This window comes from Cervus canadensis, chromosome 3 (genome assembly GCF_019320065.1).
Source record: "Cervus canadensis isolate Bull #8, Minnesota chromosome 3, ASM1932006v1, whole genome shotgun sequence".
Lineage (NCBI taxonomy): Eukaryota > Metazoa > Chordata > Mammalia > Artiodactyla > Cervidae > Cervus > Cervus canadensis.
This window is the reverse complement of record NC_057388.1, coordinates 31527909-31554529: the sequence shown is the minus strand read 5'-3', so window position 1 is coordinate 31554529 and position 26621 is coordinate 31527909. Positions and strand designations below refer to the sequence as shown.

General features: G+C 40.0%; 1 protein-coding gene across 2 annotated transcripts in view; it reads left to right on the top strand.

Moving 5' to 3' along the window:
- Positions 1 to 26621, top strand: part of GRM3 (glutamate metabotropic receptor 3) — a 227586-nt gene that overhangs the window by 148364 nt on the left and 52601 nt on the right. For both annotated transcript variants that reach the window (XM_043462887.1, XM_043462886.1), the window contains exon 3: positions 8440 to 9295. In XM_043462887.1, the coding sequence (XP_043318822.1) occupies positions 8440 to 9295 (856 nt within the window). The remainder of the gene's footprint in view (positions 1 to 8439; positions 9296 to 26621) is intronic.

Here is a 26621-nt window from a genome sequence, read left to right as displayed (position 1 = left end):
GGCTATGGTTTTTCCAGTGGTCATGTATGGATGTGAGAGTTGGACTGTGAAGAAAGCTGAACGCTGAAAAATTGATGCTTTTGAACTGCGGTGTTGGCGAAGACTCTTGAGAGTCCCTTGGACTGCAAGGAGATCCAACCAGCCCATCCTAAAGGAGATCAGTCCTGGGTATTCATTGGAAGGACTGATGCTGAAGCTGAAACTCCAATACTTTGGCCACCTCATGTGAAGAGTTGACTCATTGGAAAAGACCCTGATGCTGGGAGGGATTGGGGGTAGGAGGAGAAGGGGATGACAGAGGATGAGATGGCTGGATGGCATCACCGACTCGATGGACATGAGTCTGAGTAAACTTTGGGAGTTGGTGATGGACAGGGAGGCCTGGCGTGCTGTGATTCCTGGGGTCGCAAAGAGTTGGGCACAACTGAACGACTGAACTGAACTCCCTTAGGTATATGTTTATCTGATTCCTACTTTAGGTTTTTATGGTTTGAGGACTAAGGCTCCATGATAAGGCCCTTAGTTTGTTTTCCTTAAGATAAAAAGGCACCTTTGTAGCCCAAGGAAATTGGTGCAATAACCAGATCCATTTGGCATTATACTGACTTCCTTTTGTATACTCCTAGTTAGTTACACAGAGATATTTGGAGAAATTTTGGTTTTAACAGTCTGAAAACCTTTGCTTCGGCTACCTTAAGGTCTAAGCCAATTGTCTATGTATAATCTCACTTTGTGAAAACTTGACAATGATTAGCAAAGGATCTACAATGCACAGTACATTGTTTATAGGTAGTGTTTGAGAGGAGCTTTACACTGCTTGCTGGGGTAATTAGTTTGGGGGGTTCCCACAGAAACATATTGTTGCAATTAGAAAAGGTCACATGGAAATGCACTCATTCATCAGCTCATTTATTTCACAAATCATATGGCATGAAGTCTTCCCAGGTAGCACTAGTGGTAAAGAACCTGCCTGCCAATGCAGGAGAGACATAAGAGATGTGGGTTTGATCCCTGGGTCGAGAAGATCCTCTGGATGAGGGCACAGCAATCCACTCCATTATTCTTGCCTGGAAAATCCCCTGGACAGAGGAGCCTGGCAGGCTACAGTTCATAGGGTCACAAAGAGTCGGACACGACTGAAGCGACTTAGCACACACACACATATGCATGGCACACTTCTTTTACTCCACAAGGCATCGAGGAAACAGAAATTAACAACACACATTCCCTGGCCTTCAGAGTTTTCATTCTAGTAGAGGAATTAGTGAATGATCTAGAAGTCACCATACATTTTAATTAGTGCCATGAGGGAAATACATAAAGGAGTGACAGCCTCAGAAGATGGGTGCACAACTCAGCCTGAAGTACCTTCTCAGAGAAGGGGCCCTTGAATGGATTCACTGAGCAGACAAGTGGTAAAAGTCATTTTAAGCACAGGGAACAATATAAGCAAAGGCGCATAGATTTGAGGACACAGGACATGGGAGAAACCAGGTAGTTCATTAGGAGACAGAAACAATAGGGAAATAGTAGCAGACATTCAACATTATATACCATTGGTTGTTGGACAACTATTACCGGTGAAGTCCATCCTGGGGCTTCCCTGATGGTTCAGCAGGTAAAGAATCCGCCTGTAATACAGGAGACATTGGAGACACAGATTGGAAAGGGCATGGCAACCCACTTTAGTATTCTTGCCTGGAGAATCCCATGGACAGAGGAGCCTGGAGGGCTACAGTCCATGCAGTAGCAAAGAGTTGGATGTGACTGAGTGACTAACACTTTCACTAAAACTGCAAAAATGAAACAAAGGCAGAAATACTAATTAAAACCATCACATCTGCTGGAAAATATAACAGTAGCTGGCCAAGCCCAGAATCTTTAGCATTTATCAAATCTTAAAAAAAAAAAACAAAACAGTCCATACATTTGTGACTTGAGAGGTTGCATTGAAAACATTGCACTGCCTCAGTTCAGTCGCTCAGTCGTGTCCAACTCTTTGCGACCCCATGAATCACAGCACGCCAGGCCTCCCTGTCCATCACCAACTCCCAAAGTTTACTCAAACTCATGCCCATCGAGTTGGTGATGCCATCCAGCCATCTCATCCTCTGTCATCCCCTTCTCCTCCTACCCCCAATCCTTCCCAGCATCAGGGTCTTTTCCAATGAGTCAACTCTTCGCATGAGGTGGCCAAAGTGTTGGAGTTTCAGCTTCAGCATCAGTCCTTCCAATGAATATCCAGGACTGATCTCCTTTAGGATGGGCTGGTTGGATCTCCTTGCAGTCCAAGGGACTCTCAAGAGTCTTCGCCAACACCACAGTTCAAAAGCATCAATTTTTCAACTCTCAGCTTTCTTCACAGTCCAACTCTCACATCCATATATGACCACTGGAAAAACCAGAGCCTTGAGTAGACGGACCTTTGGTGGCAAAGTAATGTCTCTGCTTTTCAATATGCTATCTAGGTTGGTCATAACTTTCCTTCCAAGGAGTAAGCATCTTTTAATTTCATGGCTGCAGTCACCATCTGCAGTGATTTTGGAGCCCAAAAAAATAAAGTCTGACACTGTTTCCACTGTTTCCCCATCTATTTGCCATGAAGTGATGGGACCAGATGCCATGATCTTAGTTTTCTGAATGTTGAGCTTTCACTGCCTAGTCCAGGATAAGTTCCAACCACCCAGAGAGTGGCTACCCCTCAGGTGTTTGAACACTGAACAAAAGACTACAGTACACCGTGTGCAGAAAGGGCTTCTAGGAACGCTGGATGCAGCCTTTCAGGCCTTAGGGAACAATGGGTTCCTCCATGAGGTCTTGGTGTATCCTACATAAATCGTAAAGCCAAACTTGATCACGATATGTATAACTCGAAGCTTTCAAACTCCCAGCTGAAATGACCCCTGGTTTCTTAGACCACTGTTCTTACCTCTGTAGATGGTCAGGAAGTAAACAAACATCTACACAGCTATCTCAAAGTACAGAACTGACAAATGAAAAAGTATATTTTTACTAATAAGGAATGACTACTCATGGTCCTCCAGTCAAGGAGACAGTGCCTTAAGAAATGAAAAAGGATGGACATATTATAACTTGAAATATATCACTGCTATACTGTAATGAGAGGAATTCCATATGGCAGAGGTTAAGAGCTTGAATTGCAGAATGAGCTGAATAAGAGGAGAAGGGGACGACAGAGGATGAGACGGTTGTATGGCATCACCAACTCGATGGACGTACATTTGAGCAAACTCTGGGAGTGGGTGATGGACAGGGAGGCCTGGTGTGCTGCAGCCCATGGGGTTGCAAAAAATCAGATACAACTGAGCGACTGAACCAAACTGAACTGCGAAAGTAAGCACAGTGTCAGACACCTGGGACGCAAGATCCCCAGGTGCTCTGTGCCTGGGTTCCTCAATCTATAAAATGAGACAATGGTAGTATCAGCCTCATAAGATTGTTATGAGGATTAAAGAAGATAATACATCAGTAACAGTGGATCTAAAATTGAATCTAAAGACAGCAAACCACTTAATAATTCCCCTTTGACTTTAGCCACCCTTGGACTTCTGGTGGATTTTTGCAATATTCAGCTTGGCATCTATACCCTCATTTTCCCCTAGTTTTCTTACTTTTTCTTCACTTACATGTAATTTTAACTTAAATCCAGAAACATACATCTCTTCCTATGTAATATCACCTAATTGCCAGAAAAGAAGGCTAGCCCTTTGGAAAAATCAAGAAACTGGGCTCCACTCAGCTTTTTTGCTTATTGGTTGTGTAAATTTTAGAAAGCCACTTCACTTTGTGAGCTTCAGTTTCCTCACCTATATAGCAAAAAGCTTAGATTAGCTTCATGGCTCCTTCTGGCTCAAAAATGTAATGATCTCATAGTTTATTTATGTATTTTTCCAAAGTCACTGATAAAAATTTAATCTTACTTGACCACCTCATATAGAATTTCTTCAAGCTATTCTACTTTAGTATATTTAAATTTTTATCCAATTCCTATCACTTTTCCCTTTTCATGAGAATCCAGGTAATGTCACCAATACCTTGTTGAAGTCAGAGTTCATGGCTACAACTCCTCCCTAAATGGTCCAACCAATGTTGGAAGATTCTACTGAAATTCATTCTCAGTGAATCCATGCTGATTTCTAGCACTTTTTTTGTTCATTTCTAAATGCCTGCATGTTCTCTATAGGGAACTCTGAGAAAAAAAATTACCAAAATATATCATGATTATTGATTTATATTTATTCCTGATTTATAGTTCCTGAATTTTCTCTTACTCCTCACTTTTTATCCTCTGACAGTCCTCCCATTATTAATTTCTCATAAATTATTAATAGTAATTACCTGATTTAATCTATGATTTCTTCCAGAATTCAGAGGCAAACTTAATTGATTATGGACCCATTTGTGGTCTTCTGCCCTGCTTGGGTGTGAGAGAACTTTTTCATATATTTGTATCACAATCTCCAGATTAGGAAACATTCTCATGAAGGCACATAAGGAGGCAGAAAGAGCTGGGCAGTGTCTTGCTTTCACTCATTTAGAACCAACTCTCCCAACCAGTGATTCTCTCTCTTCTTACCACAGCTTCTCCTAAAATATAATCGAAAAACAATCATAGCAACAATCAACATCACTCCATTTTCACGTTCTGTGCTTTATTCTTCCTAGTTCTCACAGGCTCATGCCAATCTTGTATATTGTCCAAGGCCTGCCCAAGGACCTAACACACCTACAGGTTTCATCCCTCTCGCTAGTTCTTTCAACACTCACATGGCCCAATGCAGCCTAGCCATCCAGTAGCTTCTTTGGAGATCTTGACTTGTCCGTCTTATTGAGACTATTCTGTATTATTTGAATTATTTTTTAAGTTTTCCTATTGCTCTTAAGCTATATCCCTTTTTATTAGAGTTTCTAACCATGAAAAGTATCTCTCTACTTTTAAAGTGGTTTTCCCTAAAGGATATAACTAGATCTTTTTTCCCTCCCTCCACTCCTACTAACACTATAACTGGGTAACTTTCTTCCAAAAGTCCACATTATTTCTCCATCCTAAAATGATTCTTCTATTTTTAAAATGATGTCCAATGTAAATGTCCTCTTACACCTTCATGTTTTCACAGAGGAAACCACATGGCCAGTAAAGCAAATCAAGAATGTTTCAGCTGGCTGGTTTTATGTTAAAAAGGAAGCTCCTAGTAGCAACTAGGTGGTCCATAGTGTAAACCACAATACTGCTTCTGTTCCTCCCTCCTGTTCTTCCTACCTGGGTGCCCTTCTGTGCCTCAGACCTCAGATTCACAATCACGCAGGAGACAGCAGACTCAAGGTTATGAGAGGGCAGCTATGGTCCTTCAGGTCAAAAGACCTGCCTCTAAATCGTGATTTTGCCTCTATTTTCTAATCCTATGATCACAAACAAATTTCTTCATCTCAGTTTCTGCACTGCTACAATGGAGAAAACAATATTTATCATAAAAGGCAGTTGTGAACATCAAAGGAGAAAATACACATATAAATACCCAGTACATTAGTCACTGGCTTTACAACAGAATAAATAATTTTGAAAATGCACAAATCAAACTAAGAACTTTATTCTTCTCTAGAAGTCAGGCTGGAGAGGGTGAGAGAGGGAAAGAAAATGAGATTTATAATCTGCTTATTTCTGTGGTATTTAATTTTTATATTAAGCACTTTTACTCATGTAGTCTAAGGAAACTAGTATTAAAATGAATGGTTCACCATGACAAAAGAACTTCAACACTTTATTCTATCATTCATTTGCATTACATGTGTTTCAAAAATGTAAATGTAACTCTGAACATCATGCTCTGACTATATGATTGCTCCATGCTATTTAAGAGGTAATACAATTGAGATTACACTTTATTAGAGTTCCATTCTCATGTTTAGCTCACTAAATGTGCCTCCTTTTTCTAAAGTAGGCTGTAGTCTCATTAAACACTCATATACAAGCTATTCTATTATTGAAGTAGAATTGATTTACAAACTTGTGTTACCTTCAGGTGTACAACAAAGGAATTCAGATATATAGATAGATAGAGATACATATTTATATATCTATATATATTCCTTCAGATTCTTTTCCATTATAAATTATTACAAGGCATTGAATACAGTTCCTTGTGCTATACAGTAGATCTTTATTATTTTGTACATAATCATTTGTATATCAGATAACTACTCATAAAATGGTAGCAATCACTGCAGTTGTATTCTAACCTACTACCTACTCAAACCTGCTACAGTTGTGCCCCTTCCTACACAGAGAATCTTCTCCACATAGCCATCATTCTATGCCCAGTTCAGTCTCTTGTATGTCTGCCTTGTTTGTAAATTGTTCTCAGATATCCTGGACAGGTAGACGTGGAGCCACAGGATCCTATTCATCAAAAGACAAGAACTTTTTCTTTACTCATATGCCTCCAGGAGAAGGAAGTTTCAACAGTTTAGGATTCTTTCGCTGTGGTTCCTAGCTGCCAGAAAATGATGTCTACAGGCATTTTTCAGGTCCTTTCATTCTCTGCCTCCCTGAGGGGTTCAGATCCTGATGAACAGAACTTGAAGATTAGAAAACTGTAGCATCCAGAAGAGACGGTCTCTCCAATGTCATCCAAAGTCTCCATAATCAAGCCAAGCCCGTGCACAGACAGGGACAGTCTCCTCACAGTCCGCCACAGTGCTGCCTACATTCGAAAGAAGCCAGGTACTCAGTACAGACGTGATGAGAGTGCTGGCTCAGTGCCATCACAGTCAGGCTGAGTAAACAACCCGCACTCCCAAGTTCAAATGAATCAGGAGAGTCCATTTTGTTCAGGGTCCCTAGGCCTGAGAGAAAAATAAACGGCATACTAGTGTGCATCCGCCCACTTACCCATTCACTCACCTCCATTCCCCAAAATTCACTCACATCCTAGTATATATACATATATTAAAAATCAAGATGCAAAAAAGATCTGGATCCTAAATTTGCATTATATTGCAAGCTAAGTGCCAGATTTTCTTGCTGTTCTATTTGTAGTTACATGAGAGGTACCAAGATTTGCAAAGATATAGAAAACATTTTTGATAGCTCTGGGCTATATCAAGTGTTGGTTTTAATAGCAGGCCAGATCTCTGAGAACGTGCTGTGTGGCTGTGTATGAATATGGCTGTTGGTTTCCACTGCCAGATGAAATGATGGTTAATCAGGACTCAGCTGTCAGTTGTTTGATGTTACTTGTGCTCTTTGCTAACAGCTGCCTACTTCAAGCTGTGCTTCCTCCATGTCAAACAGAAACCTGAAACCGCAATTTTCAGAAGGGAAATTTCAAAGTTCTCATAGAGTATGTTGGGATAGCCAACATTATTTCCAGTTAAAGTCTACTTAGTATATTATGTAACTAAAATCATTGTAAAGATAGAAATGTTCAGAATATGTGAGGTAGCCAGGAAAAACAAAAACTTATTAGATTTACATATGATCTGCATATATATTTTAAAATGTACAAACTTCACAAATACTCTATGCATAAAATGTTCCTTGATATGCTACTCTCACTTTCCTTTTTTATTCTGTAATAAATAAGAAGTGAAATATTATTGCAAGGTAAATTATAAGAAATGTACATTCTTTATTCAGAATAAACTTTAAACATTTTAAAGTAAATAGTTCCTTATTGACAAGGTCCTCAACACTCCCTAATTTGCTTTTTAATAAAAAATATCATAAAAATAGCATTTGTATGCTTGGGCTATGTATAATCCAAGCAGAAACAAAATGTTAAAAAGGCAAAGAAAATGTTGTTCAAGTTCTTTAAGGTTAGAAAGGTATATGCCTAACTTGGGATGGACCAAAAAGAATGGACTTTTTTTTTTTTTGGCTTAACCTAGATAATAAGTGTCTAATTTGAACTGTCCATGTGGCATACAGTTCCCAAATTAAACTCTTTCAGAGACTGCCTTTTTTAGCAAAAGAGGGGGAAGTGAGAATTAGACAACACCCAGGCTCTTTCTATACAACCACAGCCAAGTTTGTCTAAAAACCGAATTTGGCTAATTCACTGTAGTTCATTGTTAGACTGAGTTATAAGAGGACTCCAGAAACTTAAAGCAGCCCCACTGATACCTGAACAGAACTGATTCTGGTCCAGGATGTAGTATAAAGTCTAGGAGAGAGAGACATGTCCTTCTCATTTCTCTTTGTCTTTTCCCAACACTTGAATTACCTGCTTGGAACCTGTTTCCTAATTCCCCAAATACAGTGTCCAGGAAAGCAGCTGACAAAGCGTCCAGAACAGCTTAGTGATCTGGAGCTGCAGAGGGAGCTGGGTAAAGGCCTGGTATGCTTCACCTTTCCTGTGCAGTCAGTTACCTCCGGATTGCTAAAAAAATAATGGTACCTGCCTTGTCTCCCTCCCCCAGGTGGCAAACCTGCTGAGGCTCTTCCAGATCCCGCAGATAAGCTACGCATCCACCAGTGCCAAACTCAGCGACAAATCGCGCTACGATTACTTTGCCAGGACCGTGCCCCCCGATTTCTACCAGGCCAAAGCCATGGCCGAAATCTTGCGTTTCTTCAATTGGACCTACGTGTCCACCGTGGCCTCGGAGGGCGACTATGGGGAGACGGGGATCGAGGCCTTCGAGCAGGAAGCCCGCCTGCGCAACATCTGCATCGCCACTGCGGAGAAGGTGGGCCGCTCCAACATCCGCAAATCCTACGACAGCGTGATCCGCGAGCTGCTGCAGAAGCCCAACGCGCGCGTCGTGGTTCTCTTCATGCGCAGCGACGACTCCCGGGAGCTCATCGCCGCTGCCAGCCGCGCCAACGCCTCTTTCACCTGGGTGGCCAGCGACGGCTGGGGTGCGCAAGAAAGCATCATCAAGGGCAGCGAGCATGTGGCCTATGGCGCCATCACCCTGGAGCTGGCCTCGCAGCCCATCCGCCCGTTTGATCGCTACTTCCAGAGCCTCAACCCCTACAACAACCACCGCAACCCCTGGTTCCGGGACTTCTGGGAGCAGAAGTTCCAGTGCAGCCTCCAGAACAAGCACAACCACCGGCGCCCTTGCGACAAGCACCTGGCCATCGACAGCAGCAACTACGAGCAGGAATCCAAGATCATGTTCGTGGTGAATGCGGTGTATGCCATGGCCCATGCCCTGCACAAAATGCAGCGCACGCTCTGCCCCAACACCACCAAGCTCTGCGACGCCATGAAGATCCTGGACGGGAAGAAGCTGTACAAGGATTACTTGCTGAAAATCAACTTCACAGGTAAGCAAGAAGCCTTTAATCAGTCATCTTCTATGATGCAAACAGTGGAATCAAAGAGGAATCAAATACCTCTGCCCCAACCCAGAAATCTTTGTTTCAGAGCCACCCAAGCGATTCAAACTGAAATATTCCAAGAGGCAATATGATGGGTTTTTTATGTCAGTTACTTATTTTCGAGTGAATATCTTGGCTGGTACACCATATGAGATTGAAGCACCCCTCGGGTGTCCTGACCTGCGGTAGCTGCCTAAATCTGGGCTATGTCACATTTGCTCTCTTTCTTGTGATTAGCTGTGGGATATGACACCTGTGCCATGGGCATTTAATCTTCTTTAGCAGAACTGACAACTCTCTAAGGAACATGAACTTCCAAGCTTTCCTTCTGGGTGATTTGAGCAAAAGAGTCTCATAACTTTCACAGTGGGGGTGAGAAAAAAAAAAAAAAGTCACTCTTTTTCCAGAGCCTAATTAGGGAAGGAAAGAGAAAAACACTCAGAGCCTGGTGATTCCAGGCTTTCGAGTTTATATCTTCTGCTGTAGAGCAGCATTTCCATGTCAGGATTAAGAGTTGTGGATTTTTCTCAGATTATTTTATGAAATGAAACTGTTTTCCTGGGAGCTTGACTTTAAGCAAACTGAAGACTGATGGAAGTCATGCTGATTTAGAAGTGAACATCCAGAGGTGTATTCAAAGTGGCTTTTGCTGCTCCATTTGTTTATAAATATGGTCTATACATTTCTCAATATAGCACTGTGTTTTAATGTACTACTAACATACAAAAACACACATCTTTAGAATTGCATGCTCTTTTACAGTGCATGTGATATCATTGCATTAAGGTACCAGTTCTGGGGAATTTCGCTTAAACCTAAATCATAAAATGGTAAGTAATATTACTGAGCACAAAAGATTTTGATGCCAAAAATGTTGCAATGATAGAACACTTTCATTTGTCTAAACTGCTAATCATCTCCCATGCCACTAGGGCATCATTCTAGTCTGCAGAGTCTGTTTCAATTGATTTATCATCCAAGACATGAAAGTTTTTATGCTCAAATCATATTATCAGTGAAGCAAGTAGCAGTTCTCACTTCTCCCTTATAGATAATCACTCAGAAGTCAAATGGACTGAAAAAAATCAATAGTAATACTGAAAGAAGACCTCATGACAACCGGCTTCTAGTCCAGAACTCTAACCCTTACTCTAGCCTAGAAAATAAGCACCAAAATTATCAGCCTGCATTTTAGCACATCTTTTCTTCATTCTACACAGAGAGCCAAAAGTAGCTAAAATTGATTATGTCAGCATTCACTCCTATTCATCTGATGGATACCATCTCTTACCATTAGAACAGGCACTGAAAATGGTAAAGATGAAGCCTTTCCTATGCCTTGTATTCCCACAGGTGTATTCCATATAAGAATATGTGCATGTGTGTGTGTGTGTATGTGTGATATACATGTATACATGTCCAGGATTAATCTCAAAATCCCAGATCAGTTCACACTGATGACTCCAGAATATAAGAATGGACCATAGAGTCAGTAAAAAAAAAAAAAAAGAAAGAAAGAAAAAAAAGGAATATCTTTAAATATAAATGAACTCTCAGGTATCTATAAATAGCATCTACAATGCACTTAATTCTTAAAGCTGAATAAGATAAGCAACTTCCTTCCCTTTCAGACTACCCTTGGGGTAATCATTCATCTTTATGCACCACAAGTATTAATTAACTCTGTTATTCTAGTCCATTACTCCTTGGTATGCAAATATACAAATATATCCACTCATGAACAGCTAATAGAACAAAAACTCTTGGATTTCAGAGAGCCTTTGCAAAGTGTTTTTTGGAACCAAAATATTTTCCTTGATTTCACTGATTGAGTCTTAAATGGCAAAGAAAAATGAAGAAATAAGGCCATTATTTGGATAAATGAAACAACAGGATCTTCTTTTTGTCTGCCTTGTTCAATTACTGGCTTCGATTCTACAATTTAGTTTGGCTGTGGAGATCTGACCACAAAGTGCTATTTTCACCCTCTCAATTTGCTTGACATTGCTACTAGTCACTCTCCATCTCTGAAGACAATAGCAGGGTGAAAAACAGATTCACACTACAGAAAAGAGAGGGAATTTAGACCGGTACCAGGCACATATGCATAGCAGTAAGACTTGGGCAAGAAAATGCCTTACTATGAGAGCATCCTGAGATGCTAAACTAGCTAAATATGTCTGTTGAAAGAATAAGGTTAACCTAGTAAACTACTGAGAAGTAGATCTGTTTTACATTTTTTTGGAAATAGTATCTCTAACTTTCTAACTTGAATACTGAGGCAATGGATTAGGCACAGTAGTGAACACTTCAGCAAACCTTGCACAATCTTTTGAATGAGAGAAGTCCTCATGCACCCATCTGCTTGTACTCTGCATTTACTCCAGGATTCTTCTGGCAGACAGTTGTAGTCAATCCCGTTAGAGCCCTAGTCCTCAGGATGGAAGCTCTAAGCCTCCTGAGAATACTTCTCTGTTCCTGGGTACATCCCTACTAACTTGTTCCAACACTGGCCACTATGAGTATTCCTTAAAGTTTACCAACTGTGAATATTCCTTTTGCAAAAGAGATTTTTGCAAAACTATGTATGCTGTGTTAAAAAGACTTCTAAATAGTGAGCCCTCCTGGCATAAGATCTAATGACTCTCCACCTCTCTAGACTCATCTTCTGCCACACACTCAGCATTCACCCTTCCTTTCATTAAGACTACTTGCAGATCGCCATGAACATCATGCCTTTCTTTCTGCCTCTGTGCCCTCTGTATATGCTATATCCTCTACCTGGAACACGCTTACCCCATCCCCCTCTGTCAGGTCTAGCCCCTTCACTTATTCCGTCTCAACTGCTACTACCCTGGTCTAAGCTGCCAACACCCACCTCCAACCCATCCACAGCACAACAGCCAGGACGGCCTTTTACAGTGTTCAGTTCAGTTCAGTCGCTCAGTCATGTCCGACTCTTTGGGACCCCATGGACTGCAGCACGCCAGGCCTCCCTTTCCATCACCAACTCACAGAGCTTACTCAGACTCATGTCCATGGAGTCGGTGATGCCATCCAACCATCTCAGCCTGTCGTCGCCTTCTCTTCCCACCTTCGATCTTTCCCAGCATCAGGGTCTTTTCAAATGTGTCAGTTCTTCACATCAGGTGGCCAAGCTATTGGAATTTTAGCTTCAGCAGCAATCCTTCTAATGAATATTCAGGATTGGTTTCCTTTATGATAGACTGGTTGGATCTCTTCGCTGTCCAAGGGGCTTTCAAAAGTCTTCCCCAACTCCACAGTTCAAGAGGATGAATTCCTCAGTGCTCAGCTTTCTTTATAGTCTAACTCTCACATCCATACATGGCTACTGGAAAAGCCATAGCTTTGACTAGATGGACCTTTGTTGGCAAAGTAATGTCTCTGCTTTTTAATAAGCTGTCTAGGTTGGTCATAACTTTTATTCCAAGGAGCAAGCATCTTTTAATTTCATGGCTACAGTCACCATCTGCAGTGATTTTGAAGCTCAAAAAAATAAAGTCTGCCACTGTTTCCACTGTTTCACCATCTATTTCCCATGAAGTGATGGGACTAGATGCCATGATCTTAGTTTTCTGAATACTGAGTTGTAAGCCAACTTTTTCAATCTCCTCTTTCACTTTCATCAAGAGGCTTTTTAGTTCTTCTTCACTTTCTGCCATAAGGGTGGTGTCATTCTGAGGTTATTGATATTTCTCTTGGCAATCTTGATTCCAGTTTGTGCTTCATCCAGCCCAGAGTTTCTCATGATGTACTCTGCATATAAATTAAATAAGCAGGGTGACCATATACAGCCTTGACATACTCCTTTCCCGATTTGGAACCAGTCTGTTGTTACATGTCCAGTTCTAACTGTTGCTTCTTGACCTGCATACAGGTTTCTCAGGAGGCAGGTCAGATGGTCTGGTATTCCAATCTCTTGAAGAATTTTCCACAGTTTGTCCTGATCCACACAGTCAAAGGCTTTAGCATAGTCAATAAAGCAGGTGTTTTTCTGGAACTCTCTTGCTTTTTTTGATGATCCAAGAGATGTTGGCAATTTAATCTCTGGTTCTCTGTCTTTTCTAAATCTAGGTTGAACATCTGGAAGTTCACGGTTCATGTACTGTCGAAGCCTAGCTTGGAAAATTTTGATCATTACTTTGCTAGCATGTGAGATGAGTGCAATTTTGCAGTAGTTTGAGCATTCTTTGGCATTGCCTTTCTTTGGGATTGGAATGAAAGTCAGAGCAAGTCACTCCTCTACTCAAAACCCTCTTAGAGAGTCTCCCAATGTCACTCACAGTCCAAGTTAAACTTCTAACAGTGTTCTACAAGGTCCAACCTGGTTGGCCCACCCTGGCTCCCACATCCCTTTTACTGCTGCTCCCCTGCCATCATCCGTTACCCCCCTCTCTTGCTCACTTCACTCCAGCCAGCTTTGTTTCCATACTTAGGGCTTTCCCACTCCCAATTCCCTCTGTCTGGAAAAGCCCTTTCCCCAGACATCCCTATAGCTAATTTATTCCCTTATTTCCATCGGGCTTTCCTTAAATTCTAGTTTCTTATTGAGGCCCACCTGGCAATGCTTCTTAAGATGGCAATGCCCCCAATCCCTACCACATGTGCCCCTGTTTCCCGTTAACCTGTTGTACGTTTTTTTTCACTCCATGATTTTTTCACTTTCTCTTATATTAATAATATTTACATTTTCATGTTTATTCTTTATTGCTTGATCTTCACACTTGAATATAAACTCCTGAGAACAGAAATTATCAGTTTTATTCACTGCAGTAGCCCCAGTATAATGTGTTCAGTAAATATTTGTTGATTATGACTAGCACTCAACACCCATATTCGTGTTTCCTTCTCTATCTCCATTACTAGATTGTGAACTTTTTCAAGGCAGTAAACATATGTTCCATCTCTGATCTCAAATACGCAATGCATTTACTAGTATAGAGTGCACAATATATCAGTGTTTACCAAAGGAATATGGGATGAGAAAAATAATCAATGGCTTTATAATGTGATTCTTTTTGTGAAAATTAAATGTGTATTTTTTCATTAACAAATGAATTTCAAGAAAGAAAAGTTTATGACTTCTAGAATGACTGGCTTTTTTTTTTAGCCTAAGCACTGTCCATTAGTTAAGTTCTATCTTTGTATTTGAGGCCAATTTGAAACCAAAGAGCATCAGCAGTGGATCTGGGATTTGTTCCTGTTTTATATGTGAAGCCCCATAACTGAAAGGAATCTGCCCAAGATCATCATCTTCTTAGTGGCAAGGAGCAAAGTGGAAATCCAGGTCATCAGACCCAGTGCTGCTTTTATACATACACGGAAACTCTGGGAAGTTGGGGACTTTGATCCCAAACACCTGACACAGTGACTGACACATGCTCACTGTTTATTAACAGAGTGCTTATTAAAGGAATAAAAGACAGTCAGTCAATAAGTTCGAAATATGCTTCTTCTTGCTCTCCTTTTCATTATACCTTTAATACGCCTGGATCACTTTCTCAATTATTTGGAGCTAAGGTTACTCATAAAACAGCCAAACTTTGGAAGCTGAGCCTTAGAAACTAAACCTTAGGATATTAAAAGAAAAAAAAAAGCTTCAAAGTATTCTTTTATTAGTAAAAATTTTTCCACCTGAAAGAGCCATGTCATGTTGAATTTTAAAATAAATATTTAAATGAGAATTATGCTCGGTGCCATGAGACTTTGCCAAATCATTTTGAATAAACTTCCATGCACTCATCATGTGAAAAAGAGAGCTTAAACTCACCAATGCAGATAAAAACAGAGGAGACAGACAGATAAAAACAGAGAGGGCTATGAAACAGTTAAAGAAATGCAATGTCACGTCATTTTCTATGTTCATGGTCTAGTACAATGCCTCTCACTTTTTATTATGAGACGAGCTCCAGAAAATGGAACAGACTAAAACCATAGAGTTCCAAAAGGCCTTCCTCAAAGAGAAACATACTTTAATTCCTCACTTGACAGAGGTAGAAATTCAGGATGTCAGCATTATGATCTTCACTTACTGAAACACCTAACAGTGAACACAGCGGTCAGGGTGACGTGGTAACTAGAGTACACCCAATTCAGAAGAAGGCAGTCCCATTGGCTGTGCACACTGTCAGGGCTGTCCGAGGCCCAGCCAGTGTCGAGGACGCATTATCTCGGGAATAACACTCATAACATTCCTTTGTGTGATTCACAGGCCTGGGCTAAAATGTTTGAGAATGGAAAAACTGAGAAATTTACACAGCAGGAAACTCCAAGATCACAGGGAAAATAGGTGGTAGAACAAATCCTCAGGGTCCTGCTGTAGCCGTTGATTCCAACTAAAGTTTAACTTTAGTCCGGGTCCTGGGGACCCAACAGTAAACAAGACAGTTGGAGTTCCAGCTCTATGAAGCTTACACCAACAGCCAGTCCCCAGAACAACCTCAAAATATAGAAGCAGGATTAGTGGGGCTGCATAAAAAAGAATGAAATAATGCCATCTGCAGCAAGATGGATGGGCCTCGAGGTTGTCATGGTAAGTGAAATAACTCAGAGAAAGATGAATATGTGATATCACTGATATGTGAAATCTTAAAAAATGATACAAATGTACTTTTTTACAAAATAGAAACAGACTTAGAAAACAATGGTATGGTTACCAAAGGGGAAAGGTGGGTGGGAAGGGATAAATTAGGAGGTTGGAATTAACATAGACACATATTAATATATGTAAAATAGATGATCAGCAAGCACCTACTGTATAGCACAAGGAACTCTACTTAATATTCTATAATAACCAATATGGGAAAAGAGCCTGACAAAGAATACATATATATGTATATGTTTGACTGAATCAGTTTGCTGTCCACCTGAAACTAATATAACATTGTAAGTCAACTGTACTCCAATATAAACAATGTCTTTTAAAGAATTAGCGCTGCTGCAATAGTGTTCTTGTCTGGAGAATTCCATGGAGGAGCCTGGCGGGCTACAGTCCATAGGGCTGCAAAGAGTCAGACACGACCAGAGCAACTTAGCACACACACACGCCTTAAGTTTTGTGTTCTATTTGGTTTTGAGTTTTGTTTTGGATTGGAAAATCACTGTGTTTCTTATGCCCAGAATAAATCTAAATTCACTGAACAAATCTTACTCCCAAGGCTTGAATTATAAGCCAAGAGGGCAGCTCCTTATTAGTACAGAACCTGGTAGTCATAATGGGCTGAACAGTAGAACACACAGCTGTGAACGTTTTGTCTTCATTTGTTTGCTAGTTGCTTTTCTCTTTCTCTCTCTCTTTGCTGCACACTTGTCTCCTGGTACCAGCAAAGAGACAGGCTCCTGAGATCAGAGGGGCCTGGAGCTCATGGAGATGGTCTAGCTTTGTTCTTATGTTTACAATTCTCCAAACCTAAAAGAGGAGCAGAGGCAGAAAATGGGTAGTCCAGCCTGACTGCCCCATTCAGCTCTGCATCTGACTCATCCGGTAGGTAGAACGTTCACTCCTGTTTGGAGCTGTAATCACAGAGCACAGGCCAGGAAGGGCAGGTTTTCTGGGACACTGCACTCTTAAGGAATATGTGTGAGCTGGCCCCAACCCAGCAAGGCTCTCCTCTTGAAAAGTCCAGGGCCATCCAAGGCACAGCAAGGAAGCCAAAATGGTAATGGCCACATCTTTAGATGAATGGGCTTTGAAGTTCCTGAAAGAGCAAGCTGCTCTTGATCCTGCTTCCTCCCCTGGAACTTTTGTAGTTACCACAAAGGCACAGAAGCTTGTTCCAGCTCTGCTGATCAAAAGCATTTGCAAAATGTAAAGATAAATATCCTGTACTTTTTTTTTGCCCCCTTTTTGCTCTGGTCAGCTTCCTGGGGTCACCAGAATAAGATCTAAACCCCCAAAGGACACTGCTCACGCAGTTACTTATTTGTTTATACATCATGCATCTGTGCTTTGGTCGCCTAGAAGCTTGAGAAATGATTCTCATTTTAAGGTCACACAGTGGAGAACAGGAGCCTCTAGAAAACCTAATTTTCCACTTTGGCCTGAGCTTTCTGCTGCTGCTGCTTGTTATGATCATATGGCTGTTCTTATTGTTACTATGATTATTTCATAATGCTTACTTTCTCTCGATCCATTTGAAGAGCCTTCCTGTCAATGAAACAGAAAAACATAATCATCCCCAATAAAATGGATTTTACCATCTTGCTAATTGGAAAAAAAATAATACAATGAATGTGCTATTTCTTCTATGTGTCCAGACTCTGGGACACTGTGGTGTATTTACAAGGACATTACCAGTAAAGGTGTCTGGAGACTGAAGAAAATATTCAGACCATTTTTTAAAATATATAATCAACATATTCTTCAAAAATAAACTTAGCCTACAATCCTAACTTTTGGGATACCCAGGGAGTGCTGATTATGGGAAGTTCCCCAGAGCTGGGTTTAGTAAACCTTCCTAGGAACCTAGCAAAATTCTCCTAATGCCTAAGCAGTGAGCACAGCTTCTGTAGATGACGGGAGCTGATGTTCTGCGCTGAGGAGTAGGCACTGAGGAGGCTGGCTAAGGGACTCAAGGACTGGTCCCTCTTCTAACCATCCTCTTTTATTTTTTTTTAACTTTTCATTTTATATTGGAGTATAGTTGATTAACAAAGGTGTGATAGTTTCAGGTGTATCACAAAATGATTCAGTTATACATATACATGTATCTATTCTTTTTCAAATTCTTTTGGCATGTAGGTTGTTACAGAATATAACTGGGGTCATGTATCTTTTCAGACCATATTTTTCTCCAGATATATGCCCAGGGGTGGAATTGCAGGACCATATGATAACTCTATTTCTAGTTTTTTAAGGAAACTCCATTCTGTTTTCCATAGTGACTGTACCAGTGTACTTCCCTCCAATGGTATAGGAGGGTGACCTCCCTCTTACTTTAAATACTTAACAGATGTCCACGGTATATTTAGTCACTATATATGACATCACCAGGCAAGATTACATAGTCATTCTTTACATTTTCCCCCAAATACCTAGCATCGTACCTGAGGTAATGTAGAAACTCCACTTGGGTGTGTTTCATTTCAAAACTGTGATAGCTAAATAATTCATTTTGCTGTCTAAGATAAATTGGAATTTGAAAAGATGGCAGAGTCCCCAGAACTTATAGTGCTAAATAACATTTCAGAATATTCAAGTATTTAATTCCATCCAAAAACTATAAACAATTTTACTAGCACAGGATTGACCGTATATTAATTTTGCAGAATAACATCACAAATACAAGCTTACCCACAAACTAAGCTACTGACCCTAGTATGATTAGATGTTCTAAGACTGACCATTAATATTTTTCTTTATTATTTAAAAAAAATCAAGCTTATTGTGATATAATTGACATACCACATTTTGCAAGTGTAAAGTGTGCAACATGTTGACACATTTATATGTTACAAAGTAATTACCATTATAACCTTGCTAACACCTTCATCCCATTACAGAATTACCATTATATTTCTGCGGTGAGAACATTTAAGAACTGTTCTCTTTGCAACTTTCCAGTATGTAATACAGTTTTATTGGTTATAATCACAATGTTTTACATTAGATCCTCCAAATTTATTCCTCTTATTACCAGAAGTTATTGCTATATTGCTATACCAAAAAGAGTATAATTTTGAAACTTTTCAAAGAATATTTAGTTTTCACAGTGAATTAGTGTCAGGTACTGTAAAGTATGAAAAAAATGAGTGTATCCTTTCTACACTTAAGTAGCTTCATAACTAGTAAAGGCACTAAGAGAACGTATCTTGTACTATATACAACATTTCATCTTTGGCATCTTAAGAGAGGGACAGGTGGAAGAGAGAGAATATAGGTACAAAGAAGAAATCAACAGTGAGCTGGATTTTAGAAAAGGCTTTCTAAAATATAGAACACTGGATATGACTAATACTTTGTTAGAAGTGGAGAGGGAGAAGGAGACTCCAGGTGAATCAACCATTCCACACCACACCAGCATGTTAATAACGTGTAATTTCTCTTTAACTTGTGTTAAACGCAGAGCTCTTTTGGAAACTAAAATTAAACAGTAGAGTATTGATCTGAGTTTTTAGAGTAGATCTGAAATGTGCCTTTTCAGTCTCCTCCTATAGAAAATGCATAAAATTTTCCCAAATCACATTGTTTATGATCACTATCCTCTTATCTTAACCCTGAACTTCAGCTAAAACCAGTAGAGTTCTAACCTGAAGAAAGGATGAAAAGAAAAAGAAACCACAGTTTATTGATTGCCTCCTGCCTGATGATAGCCATTGTACATTTCATTCATTAATTCTCACAAAAATCCTGTCAGCTAAGTAGATGTTATTTCCCCAGGTTTAAAGGTTTTCAATGAAACCCAAAGGAGTTAAATCACTGTCTCAAATTTGCAAAGCTAAGTAGCCTCCAAAGGCAACTTAAGGCTGTTTCCTAATCACACATTATTTTCCACTATTGTTTCCTAAGGAGAGAAAAGGTAAGTTTATACTGAGAAAAAGGAGACAGCCCCATCGTCATTTGACTCGGCTTACTGTGTGCAGTTACACAAATAATAAAAAATTGCTTCAAAATGATCATGATCCGAAAAGAAATCTGTTAACTCTTTCATTAATTGCCATAATGGTGTCTTCATAAAGAATGACTGTTTGCTGAGGCCTCCGATTATATACTTCACTCCTTCTGAAAGCATCTAATTGCACTAGATCAATATTCTTGATATCATACTGTTATTTGCAAAAATCAATAATAAGTTGCAAAAAAAGAGTAATCAGGCTGCAGGTCACTGTATCTTAAACACTGTTTAAGACTGCATTTCTGCATTTTTCTTCCCTGTCACCCCATTCTCTCATTCTAATTCTAATTCTAAAACCTTCATACTTAATTAAAAGTAAATTGATAAAAGAAAGAGGGAAAATAGTGGATGTAAAACCCTTCCAGAATTTTCATCCAAGACCATAATAATTGTGAGGGCTTGTTTGTCTAAAGTATTTGAATGTCTTTTTCTGTTCTGTTCTTATTGTTGGGTAGTGGTGGTTGTTTAGCACACATCACAAATCAGGTGTTCTTTATAAAAATTTTTAAATACGCTTGGGACTTTCATACATTAGAACTTTTTATTTTTAAGAATTTTTCTGTCACTAAGTTTTGTTTATAGTTCCGATTATTGATCACATATGGTAGCACTATACTAGCTTCTCGGGGTACCTAAAAAGTCTTCTCAGGGATACAGGTATATATGGTTGATTCATTTGCTATACAGCAGAAACTAATACAACATTGTAAAGCAATTATATTCCAATAAAAATATAGCAAAAAAGTCTTCTTATCCCTAAAATATTATAATCTAATAAAAATTTATCTTTAATTATCTCTATTTTAAATAAAAGTAGAAAACAAAGAAAATGTCTCAATCATCAAAAAGCAGCCTTTGGATAATGAGGTTATTTATAGCCTCTTTATTTTTATTCATTAAGAACTCTGTGTCAACTCCAGATATATTTTAAATAAAATTATATATGAAAGTGAAAGTGTTAGTTGTTAGTCGTGTCCGACTCTTTGCGACCCCATGGACTGTAGCCCACCAGGCTCCTCTGTCCATGGGATTCTCCACGCAAGAATAGTGGAGTGGGTTGCCATTTCCTTCTCCAGGGGATCTTCCCGACCCAGGGATCGAACCCAGGTCTCCCACATTGCAGAAAGACGATTTAACCTCTATACTGTCTAAGCCAATTGCAACAGATTATCTAAAGACTGATTTGGTCCAAATGCCTGTTTTCATAACTTACAGCAGATATCTGGAGCCGACTCAGTGAGAAATCTATCTTTTAAGATCATTCCTCCTTCTGCAACATCAGTACACTTGTGGAGAGCCTCCCATAGTCTGTTTAGGAATTTACCGGGAGTTTCCTTCTCTCCCTGTTCTATGTCAGCCAACTTGGCAAAGTCTAAAGTCTTAGCGTGTGCTTGCTTAAGTCCTTCAAGAATACATCCAGCAAAGCGGCTCTGTTATTGTGTTGACTGAAAAAAAAAGATGTACAACTTGAGAGTTGTGAGTTAAGTTTTATTTGGGGAAAAATGAGGACTGCAGCCGGGGAGGCAACATCTCAGATAGCTCTGAGAGACTGCTCCAAAGCAGCAGTGGGGAAAAGTCAGTATATAAGGTTTTGTTGAAGGGGGAGATCAATGCCATGAAGCACTCATTTTACAAAGGTTTTGTTAGTCATGAGGCTCTGATGTCACCATGAAGGTATTTAGTCCTTCTCTAGATATGAGGAGATGCAAGGATTGAGATCATAAAATCTGTTCCTAAAAACATCCAACTATCTAAAGGCCTGTCCCACCAGATTCCCTGGAGCACAGAATGTCCCACTCCACCCTGATTTCCCTCAGGGGTTGTTGAAGGTCAACAGCTATAGTAGCTTGGGGTTCACCTTCCATAGAGGCAGATTGCAAATGCCTTTGTTGTTCAGTCCTTGGCAGTGCTCTTAATAAGTGTCAATTTGTAGCTGACTGTAGGAACCACTTGGCTCCCAGTAGGAAGGAGGGCTATTTTGTGTTCCCTCTTTTCCCTTATCTCACGTTCAAGCCATTCATCTCCAAAAGCAGTGAGTGAGTGAAGTCACTCAGTCGTGTCTGACTCTTTGCCACCCCATGGATTGTAGCCCACCAGGCTCCTCCATCCATGAAATTTTCTAGGCAAGAGTACTGGAGTGGGTTGCCATTTCCTTCTCCAGGGGATCTTCCCGACCCAGGGATCAAACCCGGGTCTCCCACATCACGGGCAGACACTTTACTTGTCTGAGCCACCAGGCAATCCCCAAAAGCAGTAGCTTCCCCCAAAACTCAAGCTCTCAAGTCAGGAGTCAGTGTCTGTCCCAAGACATGCATTATATCTCTTCAAGTAAGCTCATAAAATAAAGTTTGTCCTGTAAAGCCTTCTGTGTACCTTTTGGATCCTCTCGATTGTCTTGGCCACTATTGGTACTGTGTGAATGTCTACCAAGACTGAGGCAACCCCCACTGGAAGGGTGCCCTGACTCTCAGCCTGTTCAGTTGGGAGCCTGTGATACAGGGGCAAAGTAAGAGGACAGGAGGGAGCTGAAGTTTTCTCACCCAAATCTGCACCCTTAGGACACAAGTCTGGTATGTCTCGCAGAGAGATAAAGAGCAACATATATGGCACTTCTACCCATTTCTCATTTTCTACAGAACCAGTCTAGTTGTAAAACTGGATTGTAATTAAGAGACCTTCAACAGGCCAGCATTCCCCATCTTCCAAAGGATACTGTGACCTTTCAGTATCACAGAAGATCAGAAGTGTCTTTTTAAATTCTAGGGATCAAACTTGTCCCAGTTTTCTTAAATACATTTTAAAGAAGTGGTTCTGGAACTGCTAGCTCCCATCTGTAAGAGAGAAAAAAGTGGCATCCACAGCCGTGGCTTTTTTCCACTGGAAGCATCCTTCCTGGAAGCTCTGGATGGGGGTGTAGACAGACTCTCCACCGAAGCTTTCCTTCCCTGGTCGGACCTAGCCTGTCCCTTACTGACGCAGGTGTCTTACTCATCTGTCCTGGTTCTATCACCAAGGCAGGGTGGAGATGCTCCAGGGGTAGACCTGATGGCATCCCAGATTGATTTTCAGTTCCTTACCACCAAGAAAAACCTTTGTTTGATTTGCTAAAGTAGTTTCCCAGAATGTTTCCCAAGCTAAGACTACTAGGGGAAGCATTCGTCTTACATGTGCCCGTGCACATCTCTGAGTTCAGTCCTGACCGCAGTAGAAGTGGTGAGTCATAAAGGGACAAACAACAACCAAGATGTCCCTTCTGCGTGTCACCATGCCAGTATACGTGAGAGCAAAAGGTGGTGGAAGGTTGGCCAGCGAGGAAAAAGTGATTTTTGTCTTCAAGCTACTAGGGCCAATCCTTCCAGTTCATTCCCACAGATTCCACAAAAGGAATATCTAGGGACTTGAGGCAAATCCATCAGAGAGCCTCCTCTGATCCACTAACAGTTACCACTTCCAAAGGAAGAAGCCCACTGTACTTCCCATCTGAACAGGTCCTGCAGTTCCTGATGTGTGTCCTCAGAAACCTCACAGTCACCAGCAGTACTTCTATCCACATAGACAGGAGACACAGCCGTGACAAAGACACTTTCAGGTTCCTGGCCCCTGAGGCAGGCCTTTACTCTGAGTTGGATTAGAAGCCATCAGATGGCTCTGAAAAGGAAGTGACAGGAATCACACCAAAGATTTAGAAGAGGGCACTGTTTGAAAGTATGGTGACCCAGCAGAAAAGCTGGCTTTCCCACATGGTGCTAGTAGTAAAGAATCCTCCTGCCAATGCAGGAGACGCAAGATACACAGCTTCAATCCTTGGATCAGGAAGATCCCCTGGAGAAGGAAATGGCAACCCACTACAGTATTCTTGCCTGCAAAAATCCCACAGATGAAGGAGCCTGGTGGGCTACAGTCCATGGAGTGGCAAAGAGTTGGACAGGACTGAGTGTCTGAGCATGCACACATCAAAAACGCTAATGAGGAAACATAAAGAGACCTGTCAAGGTTGGCATCCTAATATACATCTTCTATAAATTCTGAAGATTCTAAGACATTTTAATTTCTCAAGAGTAAACCTTTTGTTAAATCTCTGAAGCACTCAACTAGAACTGGAATCTGTTTTATTATACATTACCTACGAATCACAGATGAATTTGCTTTTCATGTTAAGCTTTGAATTTTATACTCCAGATTCAAAACTGGACAAAAGTGCTTACCAAATAACAATGTGGTTCTATAGGAATTTGTATTCTCTCCACCCAGACTTCCTACCATATAATTGTTGATCATATCTACAAAGAGAGAAAAATCATGGTGATAATAGGATATTCTTTTCTCTTCAAATCTGTCTTCCCCACAGCACAATACACCTACTCCAATTGTGCAACTTCAAGCAGTTCTCAAATTGTTCTGGCCTCATGCACTTCCTGTGCATAATAGTGATAGTAAGGGGATCTATTTCTGTCCCTTTAATATTTATTATTAATGATAGGAACATCACAAAATGTTATGAACTTCATTGATCAAAATATTAAGTCATTTCTACTATAATTATTGAAGTATCTTTCTTATGTCATACACAGAAAGAGGACAAAGAAAAAGATGTGATTACTACGCTTGAACGACCACATAATCAGCTGCAATAGGCAAACATATATCTTAAAACATCACATGAGGCAGGATGCATTAAAGTCTATAATTATTAAGGCAGTAAAAAAACTCATTTGGGACTTTACATTTTAAAAACATACGTAGAGTATCTCATTTGATTTTTATACCCTTTACTAATGAACAATGCTTATTAAACACAGGTGAAGGTAATGCAGATTTCAACTAGGGATTGAGAAAAGGGCAGGATTTGCTCAAGAAAGTCCTCTCAAGAGGAACTTGAAGAACAAGACATTTTTAAAATTGGGTAAATATTTGCACAAGTATAATAGGTAAGACACCTTAAAAATCCCCAAACTAGAGCCACTGCCTTCTCACTCAAGGATGGCAAGTATGGTTAATGATGACCTTGGGTTTTCTATTCTAGGGAAAACTGCATCAATTATGGCCTATAATGGTTTACTCAGCCTCATTCCTTGTCAGTCAAGATACTAGAAACTTCTGCTCAATATATTAAGTAAGAATATATTGAAATCCATTACATGATTGTAGTCATCATCAGCATTCAGGAACCTAGTAAGCACAAACCTTGCTTTCAAGAATTACATGGGTATAAAGTGAAATCTCAAAGATTACATTCTGCTAGAAATTTATAAATATATGCTACTTTTCTTATGAAGAAAAACAGTGTTGATGTAGCCTGTATCATCAAGAATTTCATCTTCTGGTTCTGCTTCACTGAGAAGTGACAAGGCAATCTTGTGTGGTTCCTCCAAATTGGAAACTACTTCACATAATATTGACTGAAAATATCCCTTCTAGTTTGAAAATATCTTCTTTCTTGAAGCAGTTTTTGCTCAATGACTTCGTCATAGAAGGTAACCCTAACTGAAGTTTAACTGCATATAACCCAGTATTATGATATAAGAGAATCAGATGTGAGGTCTGCCCTGAGTTGTGACATTAACCAGCCCTGAGATCTTGAAGCAAGTTATGCAAGCTCTCTGGTCCTCAGTTATGTCATATACCAAATAAAAGAATCTTTCTTGAAAAGAGCCTTCTTTTTTTTTTTTTTAAGGAAATTTTAATTAAAACCCTCATTTCTTTCTCTCTCACTCACACACACACACGTATACCTCACATACAAATACCCCCATTGCAGTTAGGGCTCATCTTCTTTCACAAAACCACCACAGAATAGTTTCTTTACTTTATCTTTTAGTACCACAGAAACAATGGATCATTTTCCCAATGTCGTCAAAATTTTGTGTAGACAATACTGTTTCCTGGTCCTGTGGGAGCATGTTTAATCCATATTGCTCAGTATGACATTGTTCCTGTTTGTCTAGAGTTCATAATAAAATTGCCCAGAAAATCTATTTTTCTGTGAGTTTCACCATAAGGGAAGCATCAGGTGAGAAGTAGAGAAGAGAAAGCAGGAACTAACAGCAACTCATTTCAAACATAAATTTTGTTTACAACATATGAGGTACCATCCAATTGCTTTAAAGCCATCATTAGAGCAAAAGTTCATGGTAAGGGACAACAGTAAGTTTACTGAAAAGCTGGGGGGGGGGGAATTTAGCTTTTTATCTTTTCAATTTTTTTTCAGATAGCTAATATCAAGAATCAACTTTTGAACTTTTAAGACATTTTTAGCTTGTGCTAAAAGAGCCAATAAAAGAAACTAAATCATTCCATGAACCATCTTTGTTGCTCTGTCCTAGGTATATGATTTTCTCTTTCTGCATTGTCCCCGCTTTCCAGGAAGTGTCATCTCCAGGGGCTATTGAAGGTAGATGAGTGAAGAGAGATTCAGAATTTTGATGGTGCTCTTTTACTCACCTGATGCTCCCATGGCAAATGTGCCCCAAACTCTGAACTATGTTCTTGATGTGATTGAATATCTATCTGACCCTACATGCTGAGAGGATTCAGAGAGCTCTCATTGAGCAGATTCTTTTAACAAAATGGAAAGGGAATGTTGAGGTTGCTTAATCAAAGTTTTCAAGCTCTTTTAAAAATTAACCTATTTCTTAAAC